Source organism: Lampetra planeri, chromosome 14 (assembly GCF_965212315.1).
Source record: "Lampetra planeri chromosome 14, kcLamPlan1.2.h2, whole genome shotgun sequence".
NCBI lineage: Eukaryota > Metazoa > Chordata > Hyperoartia > Petromyzontiformes > Petromyzontidae > Lampetra > Lampetra planeri.
The window spans coordinates 12,994,152-13,016,325 of NC_136120.1; the positions used below are offsets into that span (position 1 = coordinate 12,994,152).

Genomic DNA, 22,174 nt, shown 5'->3' on the forward strand with positions numbered 1-22,174 from the left:
ACCTGCAGTGTGGTGGTGGAACACAGTATGGATGAGACGAAACGGTCAGTGTGTTAGACCAAGTCCTTAACAAGATTGGATCAATTATAGCCTTGTGTGAGTCGAGAAAATATAATTTACGAGTGTGACAACGGCTATCAGCATTAAGCAGATCACTGCATTCATTCACTTCAAGTGTTAAATTTTGATGTTGCCAATCAAGGCTAAGTGGAGTCTATTAAACACACTTTTTACGTTGCCAGTGTCAAGCATGCTTGTGTGAGTAAATGTCCGAACACAAATGATTGGGACAAAAACAGGCTTAGCCAATGGATTACAGGCTTTGCTGCCAAGCCTCGTGTTGCTTAACTGGCATTCACTAACATTAAAGCGCCGTGTCATTTTACAGGTTTGTCTTGTTTTTGCTCTGCTAAGAGCACTCGAGGTGCCATTGTCAACATGACGCACGTGTAAAGTGATTAGGGATGCGATTCTATAATCGTTAATTTGAATTAGTCAATAGCAGTGCCTCCAGCGGATGCAGGGGTGACGTGAACCCATTTATAATATACCAACTAAAAACACCGATGTACGTATTGGGCTGAAGATTCATTATTCGATGAACCGATGGATCTCTTCACCCCTAATCAGACAAACACAGGGGCCATCCATTCAGTATTTCGGCAAAAATCTGTAACAACTTGACCCGTCCCCTCCCTGCACGCACGCGTACTTTTTACCCCCGCCCCCCCCCCCCAATTCTAGAGAACGGCCGATATTTAATCCACGCAGAAACGATCAAGGATTAATAATATTAACGTGTTTAAGCAAACAGATAGTCCACCGCCGGCTGCATTAAAGAATTAAGATGCGTACCTTGGCCACATTTTACGGAGCTGCGTGATAGCTGCAGTCAGGGGTACGGTGGCATACAAGTGACATCTCTCCCAGTCCTACTTCTCCCGGTAGTACTGGTCTGACAGCTGAAGAAACTGAACTGTGGCTCATTTGAAGACCAATGTAGCAGAGGTGTGGACTCGAGTCATGTGACTTGGACTCGAGTCAGACTCGAGTCATGAATTTGATGACTTGCGACTCGACTTGGACTTGCATAACAATGACTTTGTCCCACCTATGAGATGTGGACTCGAGTCATGTGACTTGGACTCGAGTCAGACTCGAGTCATGAATTTGATGACTTGCGACTCGACTTGGACTTGCATAACAATGACTTTGTCCCACCTCTGCAATGTAGACACATTATCGAGGCTTCACCCCCCCTTCCTATGCGTGCGTTCCCTTGTCAGTAGACCCCCCCCCCCATACGCAAGCGTACGCATTTGGGCTAACCCCCCCCTTCCATGCATACGTACTAAATGGATGGCCCCATACTTAAATGGCAAGTGTTGTGCGCGGAGCCCAAAAAAATGTGACCACAAACTTCCATCGCTTTGACCCTTGTTGCGCACATTTTAATTCACTCTCATTCCTGTGGTGCAATCCGGGAACAATAGACTGCTTTTATGGTGCGCAAAAAGCACATTACATAAAAATTCCTCAATAGCACTCACCGAAAGAGGAAAAATTATACAACAGACGCCGTTTCGGGGAATGGTCCCTTCTTCACAGCAGAAAAGGATCATTTCTCAACATGTCAACTTCTTAGAACTTTTCCACTTCCGGGAAGTGTTATTGATGCATGTGTGTATATGCCCTACTGCCAATGCAGTATCAGAAAACTGCAATTTACATTGAGATGCATGTTTGGGCATTGCCAGACTTGTTCCCAATAAAGTCTGCCAAATATACATAGGCCCTTCCTATTTGCACACTTTGGCAATGTTGGATGTGAAAGATGTGACATGTTCCTATAATGCAGCACTTTAATATGAGACAGACTTGGTGGATAGGTCATTGGCAATTATGTGCACAAGACTTCCACCTACAGGGAAAAGTGGGAAACAAAGTGGTACCCAACAGGCATCAGAACGTTACCCCTTTTCTTTCACGGATATATTTCCCCCCTCACCATAGACATGCAAAATTTTCACCACCGGCTCAGGCGTGTACACAACATATGAGCGCGCTGCCCACACCCATTCCATGTGAGATAACTGACATTTGACCTGATCCCTTCATATTGGGAGGATTGTCTCTGGGTGCTCAAGTTTCTTCCCACAAGACTTTTCCCAAAAACATACCAAAGCATCAGGATTTCTCAGAAATCCAGAGGATTTCTTTGGGTGCATACAAGCGCCTCATTTCAAATTCGGTTGCGGTCTCGAGCAAACACGAGATGCGCGTGCCCATCTGGCGTGCAGCGGGAAAGGGGATCTGTCACAAATTTTAACCGAGTGCTTTTATTAGCAGGGTCAGCGAGGCGATCGCGTCCAGTTGTTACACGTTCATGCATTCCTCAGTAATTTTAAACTAGGCAAAGCGGGGGACTTTGTTGTGTACACATTGACTCCAGAATTACAAAGCGATTATAAAACAATGAGCTTCAACGACCTAGTGGCAAAAAAAAAAAATCAACAATGACCTAAAGAAAACTCTTTAACCACTGCAACTAAAAATTAAATCAGTTCCTTTCAGGAGATAACTATTGCTTGACTGAAGGCAAAACTAAATAAAAACAGTTGTTCTTATCACCAAACTTTGAAATTTTCATAGCTACACCCACACGCAATGTTTTTTTTACATTTTAATATATATTTCAATCTATTATAAATAACATTCTGTGCCACTCCTACGATGACTGAAAAAAATCAACAGCCATCTCCTAAACTGATAAACTCAAATGCACGTGACATTACTTGCGATGCTAAATGTTTTAAAATGACATTAAATGTGTCGTATGTTACCCGAGTAACTACAGTGCTGAAATGTGCCAGGATAAGACATTTCAAAGTTTGGTTTTCACAACAACTGCATTATATACGCAGCTCAATTCCACGCTGCCACTGCCAGATTAATAACAGATACAAACAAAAACCCAGTGTGGAGGTTAAATACTGCAGTGAAAAACAATCCTGTGGTAAACGCAACAAAAAATTAAACCGGCGCCGTAGCGATGGAGCGACGGACAGCGCCCCGTGCGGGTCAAAGCGCGTCTAGCAATCCAAGAAGTTGGCAGCCATCAGCAGCTCCAGAGCGATCTCGGGAGCGATGGGGAACTCGGGTATCTCCGTCGAGCTGTTTGTGTAGCGCACCTTGTAAGTGAAATACATGCATACTTTGGAGAGGACGTGCGAGGGAATCTCGCGGAAGTTCACCTCGTTTGTTTCGTTCTCTGCGAACTGGCCTACCGCGGATAACAAACAAAACAGGCAAAGATTAATGACGCACGCCTTACGGAAGATTACGTTGCTGGCATTTTATTGATCAAATGATCTTCAACAGCAAACGCGGCAAACGCAAAGGTCTCTAAACACGTTTTCACGTTGGAAAGCGTGTTGTGTGGCATCAATCATGTCCGACGTTTCGCTCCACGTGCTGGGAGCTTAAGGAAATGAGTTCCAAGCACGTGCAACAAACTCTCGGACGTGCCAAAGAATACATCGTACAACCTGAAAATATCAGAGCTAAACAGCAGAGGAGTGAATGCCTAAGAAATATTTTGTGATACATATTTCCTCCATCTGGCTGTGGAAGCCATGGAAACCCTCAAGTCTAGGCTCAAGACTTCCCACTTCACTTCTGTATCAGTCTCTCTCAATGAAGTGTCACCATCTTCTGCGTACAGCTCTTTGTCAATCCCCAACTGCATGCAGTGGACTACTACCATAATGTCGTCTCAGTCATACATTTTTAGATTACTCGCTACTGTATCTCAAGATGCTGTATGGAAAGTAGGCACACTAACATTATAGAGGCAGTCCGTTATGGGCAGAGGTCTTGCTTGGATAATAACAGGGAGCCAACATGGACCACTAGGGGAAGGCAGTTCCACACTTTAGGGGCAGCAGAGGAGACTGAGTGACCACCAACTGAGCAAAGGTTTACTGGGGGGGAATCTTGATTTGAAGCTTTCGTGACTGCAGGAATCCATACTCTTTGGTACTTTCGATAACGTCACGTAGTTAGAAATAAAACACGACGTTTCGATCGCAACACAAGCGGTCGTCATCAGGTCTGATGACAACCGCTTGTGTTGCGATCAAAACGTCGGGATTTGTTTTAGTTTATTTCTAACTACGTGACTTTACTGGGGGGCTTTGAGAAATGTCTGCGGTCGCTGAAGTAGTGAACAGAGGGGACAAAAGTGGGATGAGTCCTGCATAAATCTACCCTAATTTTCTTGCTCGAACAAAAAAACACACAACTCCCCCTTCAAACACTTCATATAGGCATATTTCCCCGAGTTGCAAAGCATCTTTGAACTCGGTCGCATGTATACATTTAATTCACGTAAAATTTATATTTTACGCGACTTATGTAACTTACCAGGGCCACTCAGCATGGCTTTAATTGTGCCGGAAGTTAGTGCGTGATCTCTCTTCACAATGAACTCGTGGCCGTCAGAAGAAACCAGCTTCACGTACATAGCATCTGGACCTTCACAGCCACCATAGATCTTCTCTTCGCCATCTGTCACACAGCACGGCCCAGAATGCAGATTAAAAAAAAAATTCTACCAACAGATAACAAAAGTAGTTTATGTTTATACTTTATTACTTAGTTTCATCGACCACGACTCTAGCAAAGTTTCGCCAAAAGTTGCTAGTGTACGGTTCAGTTTGTGTTGACGTGTCGATGGATATTGTGGTACGAGTTTAAAAAAATGGGGCACAGCCTTTTTGCGTCGTCCAGTAACATAGATGAAAATATCCAAAGTTTCCAAGGTAAGACTGGCACTGAAGTGAAACTTTAATTAAGAGTGGGAGCAGGAATGTGTGCTTATCCAACGGAATGACAGGCCGTTCCATTTACTGTGTAACTAATTTGGGGGCTGCTCATGCAGGTAATCCGAAGCGTCATATCACCACTCACAATGCTGATTTCACAGGTAAATTTCCATCGGGCTTTGCTAAAAGGGCTGTAAAAATTGCCTTTTTTTAAACAACAGCTAACCACTCAGCAAGAAAAGATAAAAACAGCCATGACCGAGTTAAAGAAATGCGTTTCACGAAATTAATTGTATGATACTGCCAATAACCATTTCTTTAGATTAACTTTTTGTATTTAGTGTGGTTGGCTACGTACGTACGGTGCCAAAGAAGTACGGATGGAAATAGTCACATTGACTAGCATTAAGGTCGCTTGGCTAGTACCAAATATATATGCTTTAATTGTGCGTTTGTTACGTTTTATAACTCTGGTTGTTTGTTTTAATAGTTATCTGAATGTATTGTATACGGCTATATTAGTCTGGAGCAAATATGACAATATTTAGCCACCACTCTAAAAACACAGCCTCCCATTCAATGTGTATACATATGCAGTACATTGCGGCCGGACAGAGAAAAAAAAATGTTTGTACAAGAAACGTAATCTAATTACATAAACCAGCTTTTCTCATTTAAAAATTCATGCTTCGGCATGACAAGGTTAAATCCAGGTAATTGTTGGTCAGCTTTATGGTGGATTGCGGATCCCATTGAGATCCAGAAAAAATGTTTATCACAGTGCCTGGTGTATTGCCAACCGCTATTCTATGCCAAGGTCGACATTGGTGAAGTCACCCTCACAATGGGATGGACTCGGTCGCCTACGTCTAGAAAAATATCAGTAGATCAACAAATAAACCTTTTATACAGGCAAATGTAAGGATGTTTATGGCAACAAAGTGTTCGATGTGTCATCAAGAAAATATTTTGATGGCGATGGATGGGACTCATGAGAACACGTGACCGAGATATTGGAATCGTATCGACATTGATAAACCAGGGGAAGATAAAGCCAGGTCGTGGAATAAAATACACAAAGGTATACAGTAGATGTTTTCTCGTATTGTGTTTGGTATCCCATCATGAGACGAAGCATGATCTCACACAAGCAGTGCAACCCTTCACGTTAGATAATGGCCCAAGGGATGTGGAGATCATCAGAACTACCCCTGAGAGCCCCTTAAAGTGACCTAACGTTCCCACAGTAGGTAGCAGTATTTTCCCACCTGCCGTGCATGATGAACATTTTTCCAAGCTGGCATTATCGACACATTAAGTGCAGTACAACAATTTATGCGATGTTTTTCTCGTGCAGAGACCATTAACTCACTACAACGAAGAACCAAAGTTTATTAAGTGGGCTCAAACCCAGGAATCTCAGTGGCGACGGCTCAGCACTGGTCTGACCTCTTCCCCGCACCCCTTGAAAAAAAAATCAAACTTTTAAACACTGCTCTGCCTGTGTTGTGCAGTGACGTGCACGCAGCTCCAGTGTCGTCTCACCCACCTCGTTCCCTGTGTGCCATTTTTAACGGTGAAGATGCTGCTCCCCAGCCAGAGTACTGTCACCTGCCGAGGACAAACATCTCGTTAGGGCCACCGAGCTTCTCAAACAAACTGCAAGCAGTACACCGATCGTGAACATGAAGTGAAAGCACGCTACTCAAAGCAAAACTGTCAGTCGCTGTATAACAAGCATCGGGCTACCAGACAGCATCTAAATGGGACCAAGATCTGCTGATGATGCACCGAGAAGTTGAAGCCGTTGACAATTCTGGAAATCATTGATCCAAGTGGTGGAGTGTTTGATTGGCTTAAATGCTATTTGATTTTTGGCAGGGACACGCATCTTTTTTTAAATGGTGCTATTAAGTTACATACTGTACCGCAGCTCTACACCTTCTAAACTACACCAACCATAGAGGCGGCACAACTTTAAATGTTGTGCTTAACAAGAACAAATGTACATCAAAAAGTTAATATAAGTATTGTTATAGCCGTCTCGGCTGAACATCTTAACCATCGACTGCTATTTCAATCCTGTGCAATCACAACACCCAATGCCTCTAAGTTGGCTCCGTGTCCAAGTCCAATCGACCAAGTGCCTAAACCTCAGTTGGTTGTCATGGTTGCATCAAGGCAAAACAATGAGCCAACCTTTGGCCGTTATCTATTCGTTTGATTGGATATTTTTGTTTATTGAACATTTCTGACGAGAGGTCGAAATTTCCTGTGCACTTGCTAATTTTTTCACGTAGTTTCCTTTGTCCAAGCAGGCTGGGGCCTGGCGTGAACTTGAATGGGTTACCACCGCGATTAACAGATTGTCAAAAGGTCATTCGAGGCTAAGTGGTGGACAACAGTGGACAGTGCAACAACATCAGTTGTTGGCCTGTACTTCTATGCTCCCCCGTCTTTACCAACCCGCACTAATCAGCGTTGGTAAAACATGATCAAATAGCACCCCAACCCTCAAAACTCACACGCCATGGTAAGGCCCTCATCCAACATACACTGTATACGTACACATGTTAGTTTGGAACCCATCATGTCTCCATTGAAAACGAGACTTTGAGTTTCGCGTCTTTAGGTATCCTTTGTTTTCCCAGGCGTGATCACAAATGATACATCGATGACATACCTATACTTTAACCTCGCCACCATGAACGTATATCATATATCTGCTTGTAGTAGCGAGGCACTTGAAATGCATACTTCGGCAGAGGTTGCGGGTACAATGAGTTGCAGAGTTTTTTTGTGAAGGACGATCAGCGAAGTCGTTTCACGTTGCACCAGCAAGAAATGCCAACCGTGCCCAACAATAGGTGGCCTTAATACCACATCATCGCCTCGACGCAAGCGAATGCGGCCTCACTTTTCCAGCCGCCGGCCTGTGGCTTCACGCGGACACACAAAGGCCCTCTCTCTCGAGGCAGCGTCAAGCGCGCCGTCAACCAATTCAGCGGCAGCCGTAACATCCACAAACACACAAATCATGCCCGCTCCTTAAATAAACAAGCCGAGTCATCGAATAATACGAGACGCACGCTGCTTGGACACGCAACAACAAATACATGTCTACGGCCACCACCACCACCACCAAACTCGAGCGGCCATGGTTTAGCCGAAAGTCTTGTTCCTCCCCCTTCCTCCCCCACCATCGCGTCGCAATGTTCCCGACCACGGCACCGGCCTCTCGCACGGACACCACCCACACGCGGGGGGGGGGAACGAGAGGGACAACGCAGCGAGGGTTTCCAACAAAAAAGCCGAGAGGGGAGAGCGAGTTAGGGGCCCGCCATGCACCTCTTGTGTGCGGCCCCGCGCCACCACGAAAAGCCGCTCTCCCGACGAGCAGCGCGGAGGAAACGCGATTTTTTATTCCCGGCGTTTGACCCCCTCCCCCACCAACCAGTCTCGACCAGTCCGGTACCCGTAGTCGTCTCTCTCACCGCCGCCCCCCCACCACCGGGTGGCCATCTTGCTTAGGGAGAAGTCGCCGCCGGTTTTCAACGGAACCGGAAGCGCGCCGTGATGACGTCGCGCATGCGGTTCTCGCTCATCGGCGGCAGTTCTCTCCTTTACAAAGATGGCCGCCGAGTCGTACGCGCGCGTTGGAATCGACGCTGCCGACTAACGTCAACATTCTCGGCCAGAGGCGCGCGGTGTAATGGCTGAATACGCGACAACCAAATCGCCAATGCTACAAGTTGCTCTTCGCAACGAAATAATCATCATACGCTTTGTGAAACGAGCAGACGTTTTGTGAAGACGAACACGTAGTTATCAATCGGTTTATTCTCCCGCGACACTTATTCAACAAGCGGTTGTACATTGTTTATATTCCGATCTAACAGTGCAAATATTAAGATTTCATCCCCCCTCCCCCACCCCTTCGTGCAGCCACAATAAAATAACGCAGCTAGCCGTCACCTCTGCATTACATTTCACAACTCGGATGGAGCACGACTCCAATCCCCGCACTACGATTGGTCTACTCGAGCACGTGATCGCATTTTTTTTAAAGCGTCGCCACCGTCGACCAATCACAGCGCGGCGATAGCTCCGCCGCCGCTTATCCGCTCTGTGGAATGAAAGCCACGTGCGCCGCTGTGACTTTGTGGCTCTTTGAGGGCAGCAGTTTAAGACATTTCGTGTCGGCTTTCGCGACCAATATCACCCATAGCACAGGTTCTTTCTTGTTTGGGGAGGGGGGGGCGGTTAGATCGCGTAAATATCATTAGTCAGGGGTTTGCCACATAAACAGGACGTTACTTATCGTACAGCAACGCCGGTTGTTGTGTTTGCGCTTTGACCTCCTGACTCGGCCACCGGAGGCAGCCGCCCACCACCACCACAACGCGCGGATAAACGCCTCCAAGGATGTCGACTTGCAGCCGCGTAGCGCAGGTGAGAGGGAATGCGATCATTGTTATTATTGGATTGACCCAGCAAACCTCCGATCTACGTACATACCTTGTTCCAACCCCCATATCAGTGCACCCCTACCTTATTACGGAGCGATTCAGACATCATCGGTTGCCCTTGTAAAGCTCAACGTTCGTCCGGCAATGTCCCGTCACAAGGCAGAAACGCAAACAAATAGACACACGTGGGTTTGTTGTTGCCCCTATTGAAACGGCTGCTACGCCGCGTGGAACTTATAGCTCAATTTCCCTGTACAAGAACATTACGGGGGTTATACATCGCGCGGATGTCCTTGCCTGGCCGCCGTGACCGTGCGTGATCCACTGCTGGATGAAGGCAGCCTTCCACGGCCGTGTCGTTCGGTCGTGGCGGTCATATTTGATCTGCTGCTTGGCGAAACACATTCCTGCGGAGGGAGCTGGTAGTAGGAACGTTGGGTTGCTCTGTCAATGGCCAGGGTCATCGGCGGCGTGGTGTATTCCGCAAATATGCCCGACTGTGAGGGCGGGCACAAGCCGGCGTGAGTAGGTTAAACGTTGAGTTTTATAAGGGCACTACGGGGTGACCAGCCCCTCCCCACCCAGCCCCACCCCCAACCAGCCCCACTCCTACCACCCCCCATCCAGCCCCACCCTCCCCACCCAGCCCCTCCCCACCCTCCCCACCCAGCTCCTCCCTCCCCACCCAGCCCCTCCCTGCACGACGGATACAATAATCCCCTGTGGGCTGGTGTAACCAGGAGGTTCCTACCAGTATAATGACGATGTCCAAGGCACTCAGCTGGCAGAGGAGGAGCAAAATGTTAAAGGTAGATGTAACACGGAAAACTAAGAACTCACGTCTTGTCGATACTTGCCTAGGCTGCGTGCCCTGGGCTGCCCAACGCAAGTTTGAACCTCTTTCGTTTCCCCAACTCGGTGTTATGTCATTGAGATATGAACGTCAGTTTGTCATGAATTACAATGCACGCATTTATGTCAACTTACCTAGTTATTGGGTATGGTAACCTTGCATCCGTGCTAACCATGGTGTATCTGTGCCTTTTACCCTTTTGTCTCCTTGTCCCACTGTCTCTTTGTCCCTCTCCCTTCACCCCATCTGTCCACATCTCCTTGCCTCCTCATCCTTTTGTTCATTTTTTTTGCCCTCTCGTTTTCCTATTTTCTCATCGCCCCGTCTCCTCGTCCCTGTGGATCCTTGTTCCCCTATCCCCTTGCCCCCTTCCCTGTCTCCCTGACCCCTTGTTTTGGGTTCGCTCTGCCCCATGCCTCCCCTGCTCTGTCCACCTTGTCTATTCTGCTGCCACCGCTGTAGCAATGGGGCACATTTTCGCGGATGTGGTATCTGCTGGACGCCCGTCTCCAGCCGCCGGGCAAAGTGGCCAAGCTGTGTGCCATGCACCTCAAGGGACAAAACAAGCCCATCTACCATGCCTTGAGTAAGACTCGCAGCCCCTCAAAAGCCATGCACATGTACAGCCCTTTCTGTACATCCACTGCTCGATGAGGGCCTCCCACCGCAAGGTGTTAGTCTTGGCAGTTGCTTGACTCTATTCTTGGGTTTTTTCGGTGAAGTCACGTAGGTAAAAAAATTTAATTAATAAAAGTAAAATAAAAAATAAAATAAAAATCACGACGTTTCGGAGGCAACACAAGCGTCTGTCTTCAGGTAGAACCGTCACAGCACGCTTGCTGTATCAAGTAAATGAGAAATTCCAAGAGATCCGACCCCGTATATATACTAGTTGAGGGGGGAGGAGCCAGGACAGGCCCCCTTTTTATTATCATGGTAAGGTTGGTGCGGCTGAAACTACGGCTAGTCTACATAACAAAGGACTGAGCCTTTGTTATGTACTTTACCACGCTGTTCAGTGTGCGGATGGTGGAAGGAAGGGCCCTGCAGCGCGTGTTCCGATATCACTCCGTACCGATGTTAAACGCGGCTGGGAATCGAGCAGATTCGTCGTGCGCTGCGCGGGTCGCAGCGCCTCCGCCAGAGGTCGCAACCGGGTACCCGATACCCGTACTCTACCCGATACCCGGCTACCCGTACCCGGCCGTGTACAGGTACGCGTATCCGTTTGCGACCCTGGTGCGGCCGGGTACGGGTAGGCCGTGAGTCACTGGTGAGTAACCGTTTGTCACTCATTTCGGGTAGGGTACGGGTAGGGAACGGGTACTCGTACCTGGCCAGGTGCGGGTACGGGTACCCATTTGCGACCCTGGTGCGGCCGGGTACGGGTAAGGAATCAAAACCCATTTGCGACCTCTGGCCTCCGCTCCATCTCCCTTGGTGCACATGGAATAATGTCCTGCTTGTAGTAGGAACACAGTGAAGTGACCACGACTCATCAAGCTGAGCGTTTGAAGAGCGACGCAATCCACAAAAAATATATCTTGTTGCAAAGCACCTAGGTTGTGTGCCCCGGCCTGTACAACATATATTTAAAAGCACATTAATGGAAATAAATAGACTTTAAAATCACGGTCCGGTGCACACAGTATGGGTATAATGATTCATCCCATCCGCAATTAGATGAATCGTCACCATTAAGGGTCGCACCTCCGATTAGCACGGTTGGCTACGTACGGTGAAATATAAGTTCAATATAGTACGAATGTAGCGGCATCTAGAGGCTGCAAGGGAACACGTGAAACCATTACCTTTAACATGCACATCTTACACGCGTGATGTAAGTATCGCGAGGTAAAAGAATAGACGTCAATCTGATGAATCGATGGCGTGTAACACGTAATTGTGCTCCTCAATAAGCCGCAGTTGTTGCGCTTTTACTTCGAGACGCAAGGTGGCGCCCTCGGTCCGTGAAAAAGCTCGCCAGAGTTGTGAGCGCAATCATAAAATAATGTCATTCTGGGACATGTGAAAAAGAGAAGGCTCGTAGCTTTAAACGACTCTTTTTTTTTAGGGGGGGGGGGGGCGGTTAGGTGGGCGGGGACTGATTCGTTTCTGGCGTTAACACGCATTTACGTCTTTCCCAAGGCATGAATAATTTTTGAAAACGTATGACTGCTCGCTAAGCCTTGCCAGGCTTGATTGCGTATGGAAGGGTCCTTGTGTTTTTCTCTCTCTCTCGCCACTGGCTTCAGTCCAACACATGGTCTAGATTACAAAAAAATTACTCCAGCAGAATGTTTTATTTAAGAGAGTGGAGCCAGTTTATTTTTTTTCAAAGGGAGCGGTGGTGGATTTTTTCCATTCGCTGCCAAAGTGAAGCCTGTTTAGGTTATACATTTTACTATTTGATATGTTAGTATAACATTGTAAAGCATATTTTAAACGCAAAGATTTTGAAACTTTTTTAATTTATCACTGTTTCCATCACTCTGGTTATAAACTGAGATATAATGTATTTATCATCATCGTGTTTTACCGACCATAGTTTACACTCCAATTCTTTTTGTTTAATCACTGTCTCCCAACACATAACCAAAGGCCTATAATGTAAAGCAGCTAGAAACTTAAGAGCATTAGTGATTAACAAAATATATATGTATAAGAACGAATATGTTTCTTGAATGACGGGAAGAGTTACGAGAACCTAGTAAATGAGACTGTGGGAGGGAGCTTCCAAGTCAAGCAGTGCGAGGAAAAAATGAAGGAAGAGAAATGTTGCGTCCTGTGATATGGGTTGTTGAACATGGTGTAGATGACACGAGGGTTGTTAATTTCAGTTTTTTTTTTTGCGTGAGTATTCGTTGCATGCCACACATCAAACTCTAAACGTAACTTCAGCCCTTGGTGTGGCTATGTGTGTGTGCACTTGTCCGAACAGTCGGTTAAGGTTATATGGGGGAGATGTTTGTCTCGATCTTTGTGCATAATTGAGTCGGTGTGAACGCACCACGCCGTGGCCGACGAGCCCTGCCAAATTAAACTGGTTTGTGAATATTGATTTCCATGGCTGGCTATTGGAATCGATAATTCCAAAAGTCATTGTAGAAAAATTGCCGATCGATTAACAACCCTAGGTGAATAACATGGTCCTAAAAACCAGTCACTAAAATTGTGGCACTTAATCCAATGTGTTGTTGCCATACGGATAATAGGCCGGCTTCTCTTGCGTGTGGCTCAACGAAGATGGAAGTTAACGAGCACATACCTGCCCACGTTACGCAACCCAACCTGGATGTCCAATCCCCCTTGTTGACTGAGCTATCGGTGCTTTGCTCCCCCCCCCCTCGTCACCCTCCCACCCCCTTCCCACCCCCCAAAAGATGACTGTGGGGACCATGTGGTGGTGATCAACACGAGGCACATCGCATTCTCCGGCAACAAATGGGACCAGAAGGTGTACAGCAGCCACTCCGGGTACGGTGAGGAGCGCCGGGGTAGGAGCTAGAGGAGGTTGCCTCGCATTCTCTTCAACGGGACGTGCCGTTGCTTTGGGCGAGGTCGCCACACCAGGGGTGGGGAATCTACGGCCCGTTACTTGATTTAATTTGGCCCGCGGCCATATGAAGTCGGGCTACTACAATACGAACCGCAGGTTACTGGTATTTGTCTCTGTGAGCATCTTGGCTGCCACTGATCGGGTACTCGGGGTGGTGCGGGGGGTGGAATATTTGTGTGCGCTCAGTCACTTCTCTCCCAGCAAGAGCCCCTTCTTTACGCTCACGCACGTTGTTTTGCACGTCATTATTGTATAGCGCCAAGTTGTGTGCTTTCACGTTTGGTAGCCCGCCATCGGTATTTGTCCTTTTCTGATCCCAAATGTTCCCCATCTCTGTCCTACGCCGAGTAGCAGGTGGAATTTACGAGGACCGATTGTCCCACCCTCAGCCGTATGACTTCATTCTTTCCTCCTCAATAAAGTCCAGTTTGGGCACTTCACTATATATTTTACTGGTTTAAAAGAAATATGTTTGTTATTCCGTTGATAACTCAAGCACCAAATGCCGTACAGCGGGGTGAGTTATGCGTCGTAAAAAAAAATCTTCAACAAAAATCTTCTTTTCTTTCCAAAGCGGGAGTTTTTTTTTCGGAGAGTGCGTGACCTGACTTGGAGAGAGGGCAGGAACATTCCGCCTTCTACTTTGAGGACTGAAAGTTGATCCTGGGATGAGCTCCTGTATACACGGCCGACTTGCTGGCTCAGAAAAAAAAAAACACGCAACGTTTTTAAGTAGCTGACAGCAAGTAACTTTGAATCAACCAGCTTATGGGCCATTCCAGATTAATATTCCTTATTACCATTTTAAACATGACAAACTATAGACTCTCATTGATTGTAGTCACCTACCTCAAACAGCAATACAATGGCTGTTAGATCAAACACCATACCCACTTGTTACATTGCGAGGCAGAAGAATGCACGGATTAGAGATAACATACACGAGTTAAAGATATCCTTCACGCCGTTGGTTGGTGGTCGATTATAACGGTGGGAACGAGCGTGACAGCACGTCCATCGCAGAGATGGAGCAACGAAAATTTGCTTTTGTGCAGATCCTGAGTGGATCGTTGCATTGTGAGACCATGGCAGGTGTCGGTGGCTGGGGGCGGGTTTGGGCAGGCCTTCATCCAGCAGTGGATTGAGCTTGTCGTACGATGACACCCACTTGTTTTGGTTTAATGAACAGGTATGCCGGTGGATTCAAACAAGTGATTGCAAAAGACCTCCACAAGAAGGACCCGACTGCAGTACGTATCAAACGTGCGACTACATCACCCGGTCTCCTAAGGCAGAATCCGGGGTTATTTTACACGCTATTTTGTTCCCGATTGGGCCACTTCCAAATGAGGCGGTAAAGCCTCGGGTTTTCCCCGTTGTAACGCTTTCTTTTACTTGCAGATTGTACGGCTGGCTGTGTATGGAATGCTGCCCAGTAACTTGCTCCGGAAGACCCAGATGATGAGGATCCATCTCTTCCCGGACGCCGTGAGTGCCGCGAACGGGATTTCCTTTCTTGATAAACGAGGCGGCGTGGACGTGGGTCGAATTTTGCCACTGGGCTGGCTCTGCTCGCTCGCTCTTCCTTTGCGGCTGGATGTGAAGCAGCAAATATCCCTGCGCAGATTCATTATTTGTGTATTTCACAGCGGGTCATCACAACACACCTCCGATTAGCACGGTCGGCTACGTCCTGTGCGAAAGAAATTCAACATACATACGGTGTCGTCAATGGCCTGGCCACTATCGCCACAATCTTTCAAAGCACGGCCGGTGCCGCGGAAGTCCTGGGTGCATCGATGTCTTTCTTCCGCGGGACGTTCTCGAACGTGTGTGGTGATGCCCCGCTCTGCGAGAGTTTCCAGTCGGACGCTTCATCGCGTGGGCACGATCCGAATAAAAAAAATGCGTTGTAAGAACTTCAAGTGAGTGGGCAACACTAGACCACGAGATGGCGATGTCTTCGGGAGGCCTTTGCCCAGCAATTAACAGGTCAAGGCTGGTGATAATCATTAGGGTGTTGTATTCATGCAATATGTACACTTGGTTTCCATTTGACGGGAGAAAATTAGTTAACATGATACGATAAACTGTAGAGGAGGAAGGGCACATGGGATGGCGTTTAAGAACCCCAAAGCTCGCTTGTTTCTTCTAGGAAGGTGCAACTCAAATAAAATAGCATGTAGATACGTACCTTGCCTGTGGTGCCCCAGGCTGTCTGATACATTGGAGGCATCGTGAATGAGAATTCACATTTTTAAAAGTGACTTTCATTTGCACTCTAGTGACCGCACAATGCAGTGAATTATTAAACAAATATCGCAGTCACACCAGTGACATCACCTATAGTTCCCCAGAGTTACTTTGAACTTTTTTTGTTCCTTTCTCGTGAATCGAGCTTCAAACTCGTGGCACAGCCTGGGACGCACAGCCTATCTGTGTAGCTACAAGGTAAGGGCTAGTTGCTCGTTTGGTTTGCATCTTCCTTCAATAATGCCGTGAATTTAAATCGAATCTTGAAAGGAGATGCAAGTGGCTTGGATGCCATTCATTTTAAAGGACAAACAGCATTGAGCGTTGAAGCGAAGGTCGTTAAGGGACCCATAAATATGTGTTTCAGCAAGGGACATGAACAGCTGCGTGAAGAGCACGCATTCTAAAATCATATTCCCAAACGAAATAAATGTTCCCAATCCTTGCGGGTAATGCGATAAATCTACGTCCTGCTGTGTAAATCTCCTTAAAGTAATTTTAACTCGGTTAAGCTTGGAACAGTTTTGTTAGTCCCGCGGTGGGGCCCCTGTCTTACTCGGCTTGACCGAGTCCACGACTCCGGCCACTTACACCACTCACCCTCACCAACGTTGTCACTTCCTCGTCACTCGTTTACTGCTACTACCATGCGTGCTCCACCATTGGTGTTGAAAACCTCATATATAAATAAAATGTGTTCAATGCAGCCGGTCGAGTGAGGTTTGGTTGCAGCCAACACATCATCGGAGCCCACTCGTTAACAGGTGTGCGTGATCGTGTGCGCAAACATGGGTTCTGTTTCAGGACAAAGACGGTGGGGAGCGGTAGTGTAGTAGCGGTTAGCTCACTGCGCTACGAACCCGGCAACCCGAGTTCGATTCCCGCTCATGGCCAACACCGGTGACGATTATCTGAGCTGGTCCTGGGCCTCCGCAGGTCGACTCGGCCTCAAATGAGTACTTGATGCGCTGTGTAAACATCGCCACTGCGGAGATCAAGGCGGCCGGGCGTGGTGCTGGCCACCACCCCCCTCGTGTGCCGTTCCAGCCTTTCTAGGTGCTCCTTAACAGCACCTGCCCCAACAGTCTGTTAAGGCTACACGGGAGATCTTTGTCTATGTTGCAGGACAAAGATGGTGGGAAGCGCAGTGGTGCAGCGGCCCGTGCAATGCTCTGTAAACCTGGCGACCTGAGTTCGATTCCCAACCACGACTAACATTCGGCTTTAAAACAAGTACCTGGTGTGATGCGTAAACATCAGTGCTGGAGAAACAAAGGCTGTCGGCCGGTTGGGCGTTGTGTTGGCAGCACACCACCCCTGTCGTGCGCCGTTCTAGTCTCAACATTGTGCTGGCTAACAGCACTTGACCCCAGCAGGCTGTGTAGGCTACACGTGGCATCTTTGTTTTGGTTGCTGCAGGACATTCCCGAGGACATCCGCAGGAACCTGGTGCAGGAGCTGGAGCAGCCGCGGGTGCCTCCGCGCACGCTCAGGCAGTACAGCAAGGAGGACGTCGAGGCTTTCCCACGCGTCTGGACCCCGTAAGCAGCAGCACGGTGGAGCGGCTATCGCCACGCGTTGATGTCACCGTCTCTTTGTTCGCTCATCATAATACCTTTAAAGTTCGATGTGTTGTTTCTGATTAATGCACTGTACCAAGGGGGATCCTGACCGAGTCTCAAGACTGCTTCAGGGGAATCTTGCATGGGAATGTTTGGTCAGTTTCTTGTTGAGTGTCATGTGGGAGGAAATTGTAATTCCCAGTCACCGATGACTACATGGATCACATGAAATTTGGGTTTCATGTAATTTGCTCAAATTCCAGCTCTCGTTGAAATTTGAGATGCAATCAATGCTCACTGCAGGGTATAGTCAAGTCAAGTTCGTTAATTTTTGGTTAACACATGGCACCTTTCTGGCACAAATCTAGCACCCAAAGTGCTTTTAGTGTGGATAGAGAGGCCTGATTGAAGTGACGTCAGAAGTAGTTCTGTAATGCCATCTCTCCGTGCCGTTCTCCAACGGCACGGAGTTCCAAACGGAAATTTCCTTGACTCGTGACAATACGCCGATGGCACAGTAGCACAAATTTGGGCACTTCGTGATAGCACTGCGGATAGCCATGTTCATTAGACGCCTGGGTGTGTGCATTGCTCATCTGGACGTGCCTGGCATTGCGATATAAAGGCAGAAGAATGCTTGCACGTTCCGGTGGTGACTTATAGCCCGGAGTACGAAACGTTCTGTTTAATTTCTAACATTTCTGGGTTGTTTTTTGCTGTCTTTTTTTATCGTTCAAGGCCGAAGGACTTTTTGTGGAAGTAAACTGGGAGATGCAAGTTCCGGGCCACGTTGACTTCAAGTACAGAAGCAAGGCACACGCTGGGCTGTGTGACGAATCCGTCAATCTCACTTACACACAAAGACAAAGATCCCCCCCACCACCCCCCACGTTAGCTGAACAGATTGTTTATTCTGTTACACGTATACACACACACGCATAAGGGTGCACACACGCACACAACAAAAACAAAACAATGATAGGGCAAGTGCCGTTAGTGAACGCCTATGGAGGCCAGCGTGGCGTACAAGAGGGTTATGGTGTGGCCATCACGATGACTGGCCACCTTTGTCTCCCCAATGCCAATGTTTACACATCGCACCAAGTACTCATTTGAAGGCGAGTCGTCCGAGGGGAGGCCCAGTATCCGGTTCAGATGTCGCTCGCCACTTATTAGTCTTGGCTACAAATCATATTTGGGTTGTAGGGTCAGAGCAGTTCACTAACCGCTGGAAACGAAGACAAAGATCCCTCGTATAGCTTCAACAAACTGTTGGGGCAAGTGGTGTTAGCGAGCACCTATGAAGGTCGGAACAGCACACGAGGGGGCAGGTGGCCAGGACCACGCTCGGCCGCCTTTGTCTCCCCAGTACCGGACACGCACGCACGCAGACGCCTTCCGTTGCGCCCATGCGGTATATCCGTCACTTCTGCCATCTCGTTGACCACAGCTCAGATGAAATGTTCATGTTGGCAAAGAGTTGCGGGGCACTTTCTGTTTAATCAGTGCATTTTTTCTTCATGAGTTCAAGATGAATTTGCTCTCTCTCTCTCTCTCCTGTTCTCTGTCCTGCTCTCCCCCGCTCACTGTGCCCCAGAAAGTGGTTTTGCTCCAAAAAATGTTTTTGCAATTCTTGAGGGAGATTGTCACAACGGTGTGCATGTGAGTTTCATGGCGGCTTCATGTGTGTTTTTTTAAAGATAATCCTTAAAAAAAAACATGAATTATATCCCTTAAATCGTAAAGGGTTTGTGTGTCACGTATGTGTTAATTATATCCATATACCATCAGGTGCCAGCTGAATCAGAGCCGTGTTTTTGTAAGTTGCACATATAAATGGACGGTATACCCTGCACAGTATTTCCTTACACATTTAACAGACGTGGTAAAAAATAACTACATACAACCTTCGGATCCAGCTGTTAAATTTGAGCTTAAAGGGAGTGGGATAGCAATAATACCCCTAACGTGCAGCCCTTCGTGCATTCATTGCTGGATAAAGGCCTCCCCATGCCAAGTCGGTCATGAGGTTTGTTAGACCATATTTCACCACGCTGGTCAGTGGGTTGGTGAAGGTGGGGGGTGGGGAGGGGGTGGCTTAGGAGTGCAGCCCATACATTTTTCTGCACTCCACTGTTGCCCCCACCACGTAGCCCCCGCAAGTCCTCGGATATTGCCCGCTACCAATGGATAAAATAAAATACCGAGCGGAGGCAAGCGAAGGAGACGGGGGGGGGGAAAGAGGCGACGGCAGTGAGAGCACATCACGGAGTTCGGAGGTCACTGGGAAACGTGAGCAACCCGAGGGGAAGGAAGGACTGCAAGATAATTTCGGGAGACTTTTTGCCTGCCTCGCAGTGGGAAGTCACGCGGGTTGACGAATGCAATCACGACAACAAATGTTGGTTGTTACCGTGTTCATAACGCCGTGGCGTGAACCGTTACACAGCCGCTCCATACCCCCACTCCAGCCCGTCTTACGATGCCACGTGTGGTACAGAGTTTCAATTCACTGAATTACTTTGAGGGACTTTTATTTTCCTCCAGCTAAAAGGAGACTGAGAGAGAGAGAGACAACCCCAGGAATAAATTTTGCACGCAGTCTTTGTGACTAACGATTTATTATACCAAGTTTTTGCATCGGTACAAAAGGGGAGGGGAGGAATTTCTAGCATCTTTGTAAACAAGTCGCGTTGCTGAGCTTGCGTGCGCGGGTGCAATAAACACTTGGAACTGGCCGGGAACGCGGCGAATGCGTTGAGAACTTCAAGGAGCAAGCTACTAAAACTGTACATGCAGGCACCCCCCGAGGCTGATCAGAGGTCGTGAGTAAGACTGCTTGAGAGTGTACATACGTCCAACCAACTGCGCAAAGTAAGATGAAAGCACGTTGAATAACAAAGCCATATTCGAGTGGTGGTGAAGCCTTAAATGCATCCATACGTTTGGGATGAAGATCTTCGGTCCAGAAACTGCCAAACGAAATGAAACAACCCAGGGTCGAAACTTAGCTAAGGATTGCATTAATTAAATACTGGCAGCAGGGAAAGTTGCTCATGCTTGAGACGAGACACAGATAAAAAATAAAATCCACAAAACTGAAAAAGGCCAATTAGCGTAGCTGTTGGCTCCTGGTTAGTTAAAGCCACGATCATATGTCCTCAAAGTGTCTCGCCATCAGATTCCCTCTTAAGTAAACCACCGCTCACACCGATACCCTTATGGGGCAAAACCTGACAACCACTACAGCTTTAGCAGGTAGAAAAACTACTAATCTATGACGTGTTAAATATCCTTGCAATACCCTTTGTTTTAAATAAATCTCACTTCCTTCGCTTACGTCACCCCCCTCCCCCCCCAAAAAAAATCCTCAATCCCACGAGGAAACGGCGAGGAAATGAAACGGTGAAGTTGAAACCATGTACCGTGCAAACGGGCATCTCGCGGCCGTGCACAGGATCGGAGAGGCGTTGCTAAATTGCCATCGTTCACTTTTAATTGCCATTCAATTAAAGACCTCGAAAGCAGAAAAAAACTGAACAATGCCTGCATCTGAACGAAATCTCAACAAGCGTTGGCCCCTAGGATTTTTTCTAAAAATATATTGTATTTATATTCATTTCCCCCCCGCGCTCTATTCCGCCCCGCGTTAATCTAGTCGGCATGTTTTATATTTCAACCATAGTCTGAGCCAAGTCGACGACAAGCTGTGGAAGTTTGGTGAAGCGTTAGTTACATGGTGACGGGCTTCGCCGAGTCATTCTCCGAGTTGAGTTGACTACAGTGGTCAAAATAAAACTAAGCTATTACTAAACTAAACAATTCTTGTTTTGCCGGGTAAGGCCCCACTGAGCAATGTAGCTCCTCTACAAAAGCGACCTGGCCACAAACGATAGCTCAACCGAGTGGCTTATGACGTGGAAATGTATAGCAGGCTAATACTCGAAACGCTCGCTTCTGAAAAAAGTATTGTCCATTTTAAATGAGCATGCAATTCCCTTTATCACCCCCCTACAATATTGCAGGTAAGCCAATAAGCCCACTGTAGTCTCGAATAACTATGCCGAATTATTTCAATCTGCATTTGTATTCCAACGAGTCAATGCCATCTCATCGTAGTCACGCTTAGGTCTCTGGCTGGGCAGCTGGGGCCCCGTTTTGTCCACTTGTATCCAAACTAAAAATAACACTTATTGCTGAATATCTCCATCACGAATTCTGTCATCAAAATGAACATCGATTCCAAACCTCCCAAGCCACATTCTATTCCGGGTTCCCCTTGTGGTTTTCCTCTATCCTCCCCGCACAGCACGGACACCACTTTCCCACCCAAATCCTCAACCGCGGGGGGGTCTCGAATCCTCGAAGAACTCCTCCTCTTCGTCTCCCTCCAGCTCCTCCTCGGTTCCATCCTCGAGCACCCGGAATCGGCGCACGCTCGACGACACGTAGGTGCGCGGCTGCACCACGGTGCGCGAGATGACCGTCTCCCGGCTACTGCTGCCACCGCCACCTCCGCCACCATCGCCATCTTCGAACCCGTCCGTTCGGGTGAAGCTGGTGACGCGGCTGCTGCTGCTGCTGCTGCTACCGCCGCCACCACCGCCGCCGCCGCCACCCACCGCTCTGCTATCTGTTGAGAGAGTGAACGG

At 47.7% G+C, this 22,174-nt stretch overlaps 3 protein-coding genes across 7 annotated transcripts in view; 1 reads left to right on the top strand and 2 right to left on the bottom strand.

Annotated features, from left to right (window-relative positions):
• Positions 1-1,425: 1,425 nt before the first annotated feature.
• On the bottom strand, positions 1,426-9,805 carry ELOC (elongin C). Of its 3 annotated transcripts, none has more exons than XM_078600647.1 (4): positions 9,593-9,805; positions 6,376-6,437; positions 4,426-4,569; positions 1,426-3,283 (listed from the first exon to the last, which is right to left on the bottom strand). In XM_078600647.1, the coding sequence occupies exons 2-4, from the start codon at positions 6,392-6,394 to the stop codon at positions 3,093-3,095; spliced, it is 354 nt and encodes a 117-aa protein (XP_078456773.1). In that variant the 5' UTR covers positions 6,395-6,437; positions 9,593-9,805; the 3' UTR covers positions 1,426-3,092. The 3 variants fall into 3 exon arrangements, with proteins under 3 accessions (XP_078456773.1, XP_078456772.1, XP_078456774.1); XM_078600646.1 differs by lacking the exon at positions 9,593-9,805 and adding an exon at positions 8,175-8,272; XM_078600648.1 differs by lacking the exon at positions 9,593-9,805 and adding an exon at positions 7,510-7,997.
• MRPL13 (mitochondrial ribosomal protein L13) lies at positions 8,528-20,260 on the top strand. The gene is made up of 7 exons (XM_078600645.1): positions 8,528-9,278; positions 10,611-10,734; positions 13,532-13,625; positions 14,897-14,957; positions 15,109-15,195; positions 17,380-17,501; positions 18,261-20,260. The coding sequence occupies exons 1-7, from the start codon at positions 9,252-9,254 to the stop codon at positions 18,283-18,285; spliced, it is 540 nt and encodes a 179-aa protein (XP_078456771.1). The 5' UTR covers positions 8,528-9,251; the 3' UTR covers positions 18,286-20,260.
• Positions 18,414-22,174, bottom strand: part of COL14A1 (collagen type XIV alpha 1 chain) — a 102,562-nt gene continuing 98,801 nt past the window's right edge. For all 3 annotated transcript variants that reach the window (XM_078600643.1, XM_078600644.1, XM_078600642.1), the window contains exon 56: positions 18,414-22,155. In XM_078600643.1, the coding sequence (XP_078456769.1) occupies positions 21,860-22,155 (296 nt within the window). In that variant the 3' untranslated portion in view covers positions 18,414-21,859. The remainder of the gene's footprint in view (positions 22,156-22,174) is intronic.

Excerpts from the sequence above, each read along its gene's own strand:
- ELOC (XM_078600647.1), bottom strand. Across the intron at positions 3,284-4,425 it reads AGCCATGCTGAGTGGCCCTG|GCCAGTTCGCAGAGAACGAA; the intron begins GTAAGTTACATA and ends TATCCGCGGTAG.
- MRPL13 (XM_078600645.1), top strand. The coding sequence starts at position 9,252 with ATGTCGACTTGCAGCCGCGTAGCGCAG. Across the intron at positions 13,626-14,896 it reads GTGTACAGCAGCCACTCCGG|GTATGCCGGTGGATTCAAAC; the intron begins GTACGGTGAGGA and ends TTTAATGAACAG. Across the intron at positions 15,196-17,379 it reads TCCATCTCTTCCCGGACGCC|GACATTCCCGAGGACATCCG; the intron begins GTGAGTGCCGCG and ends TGGTTGCTGCAG.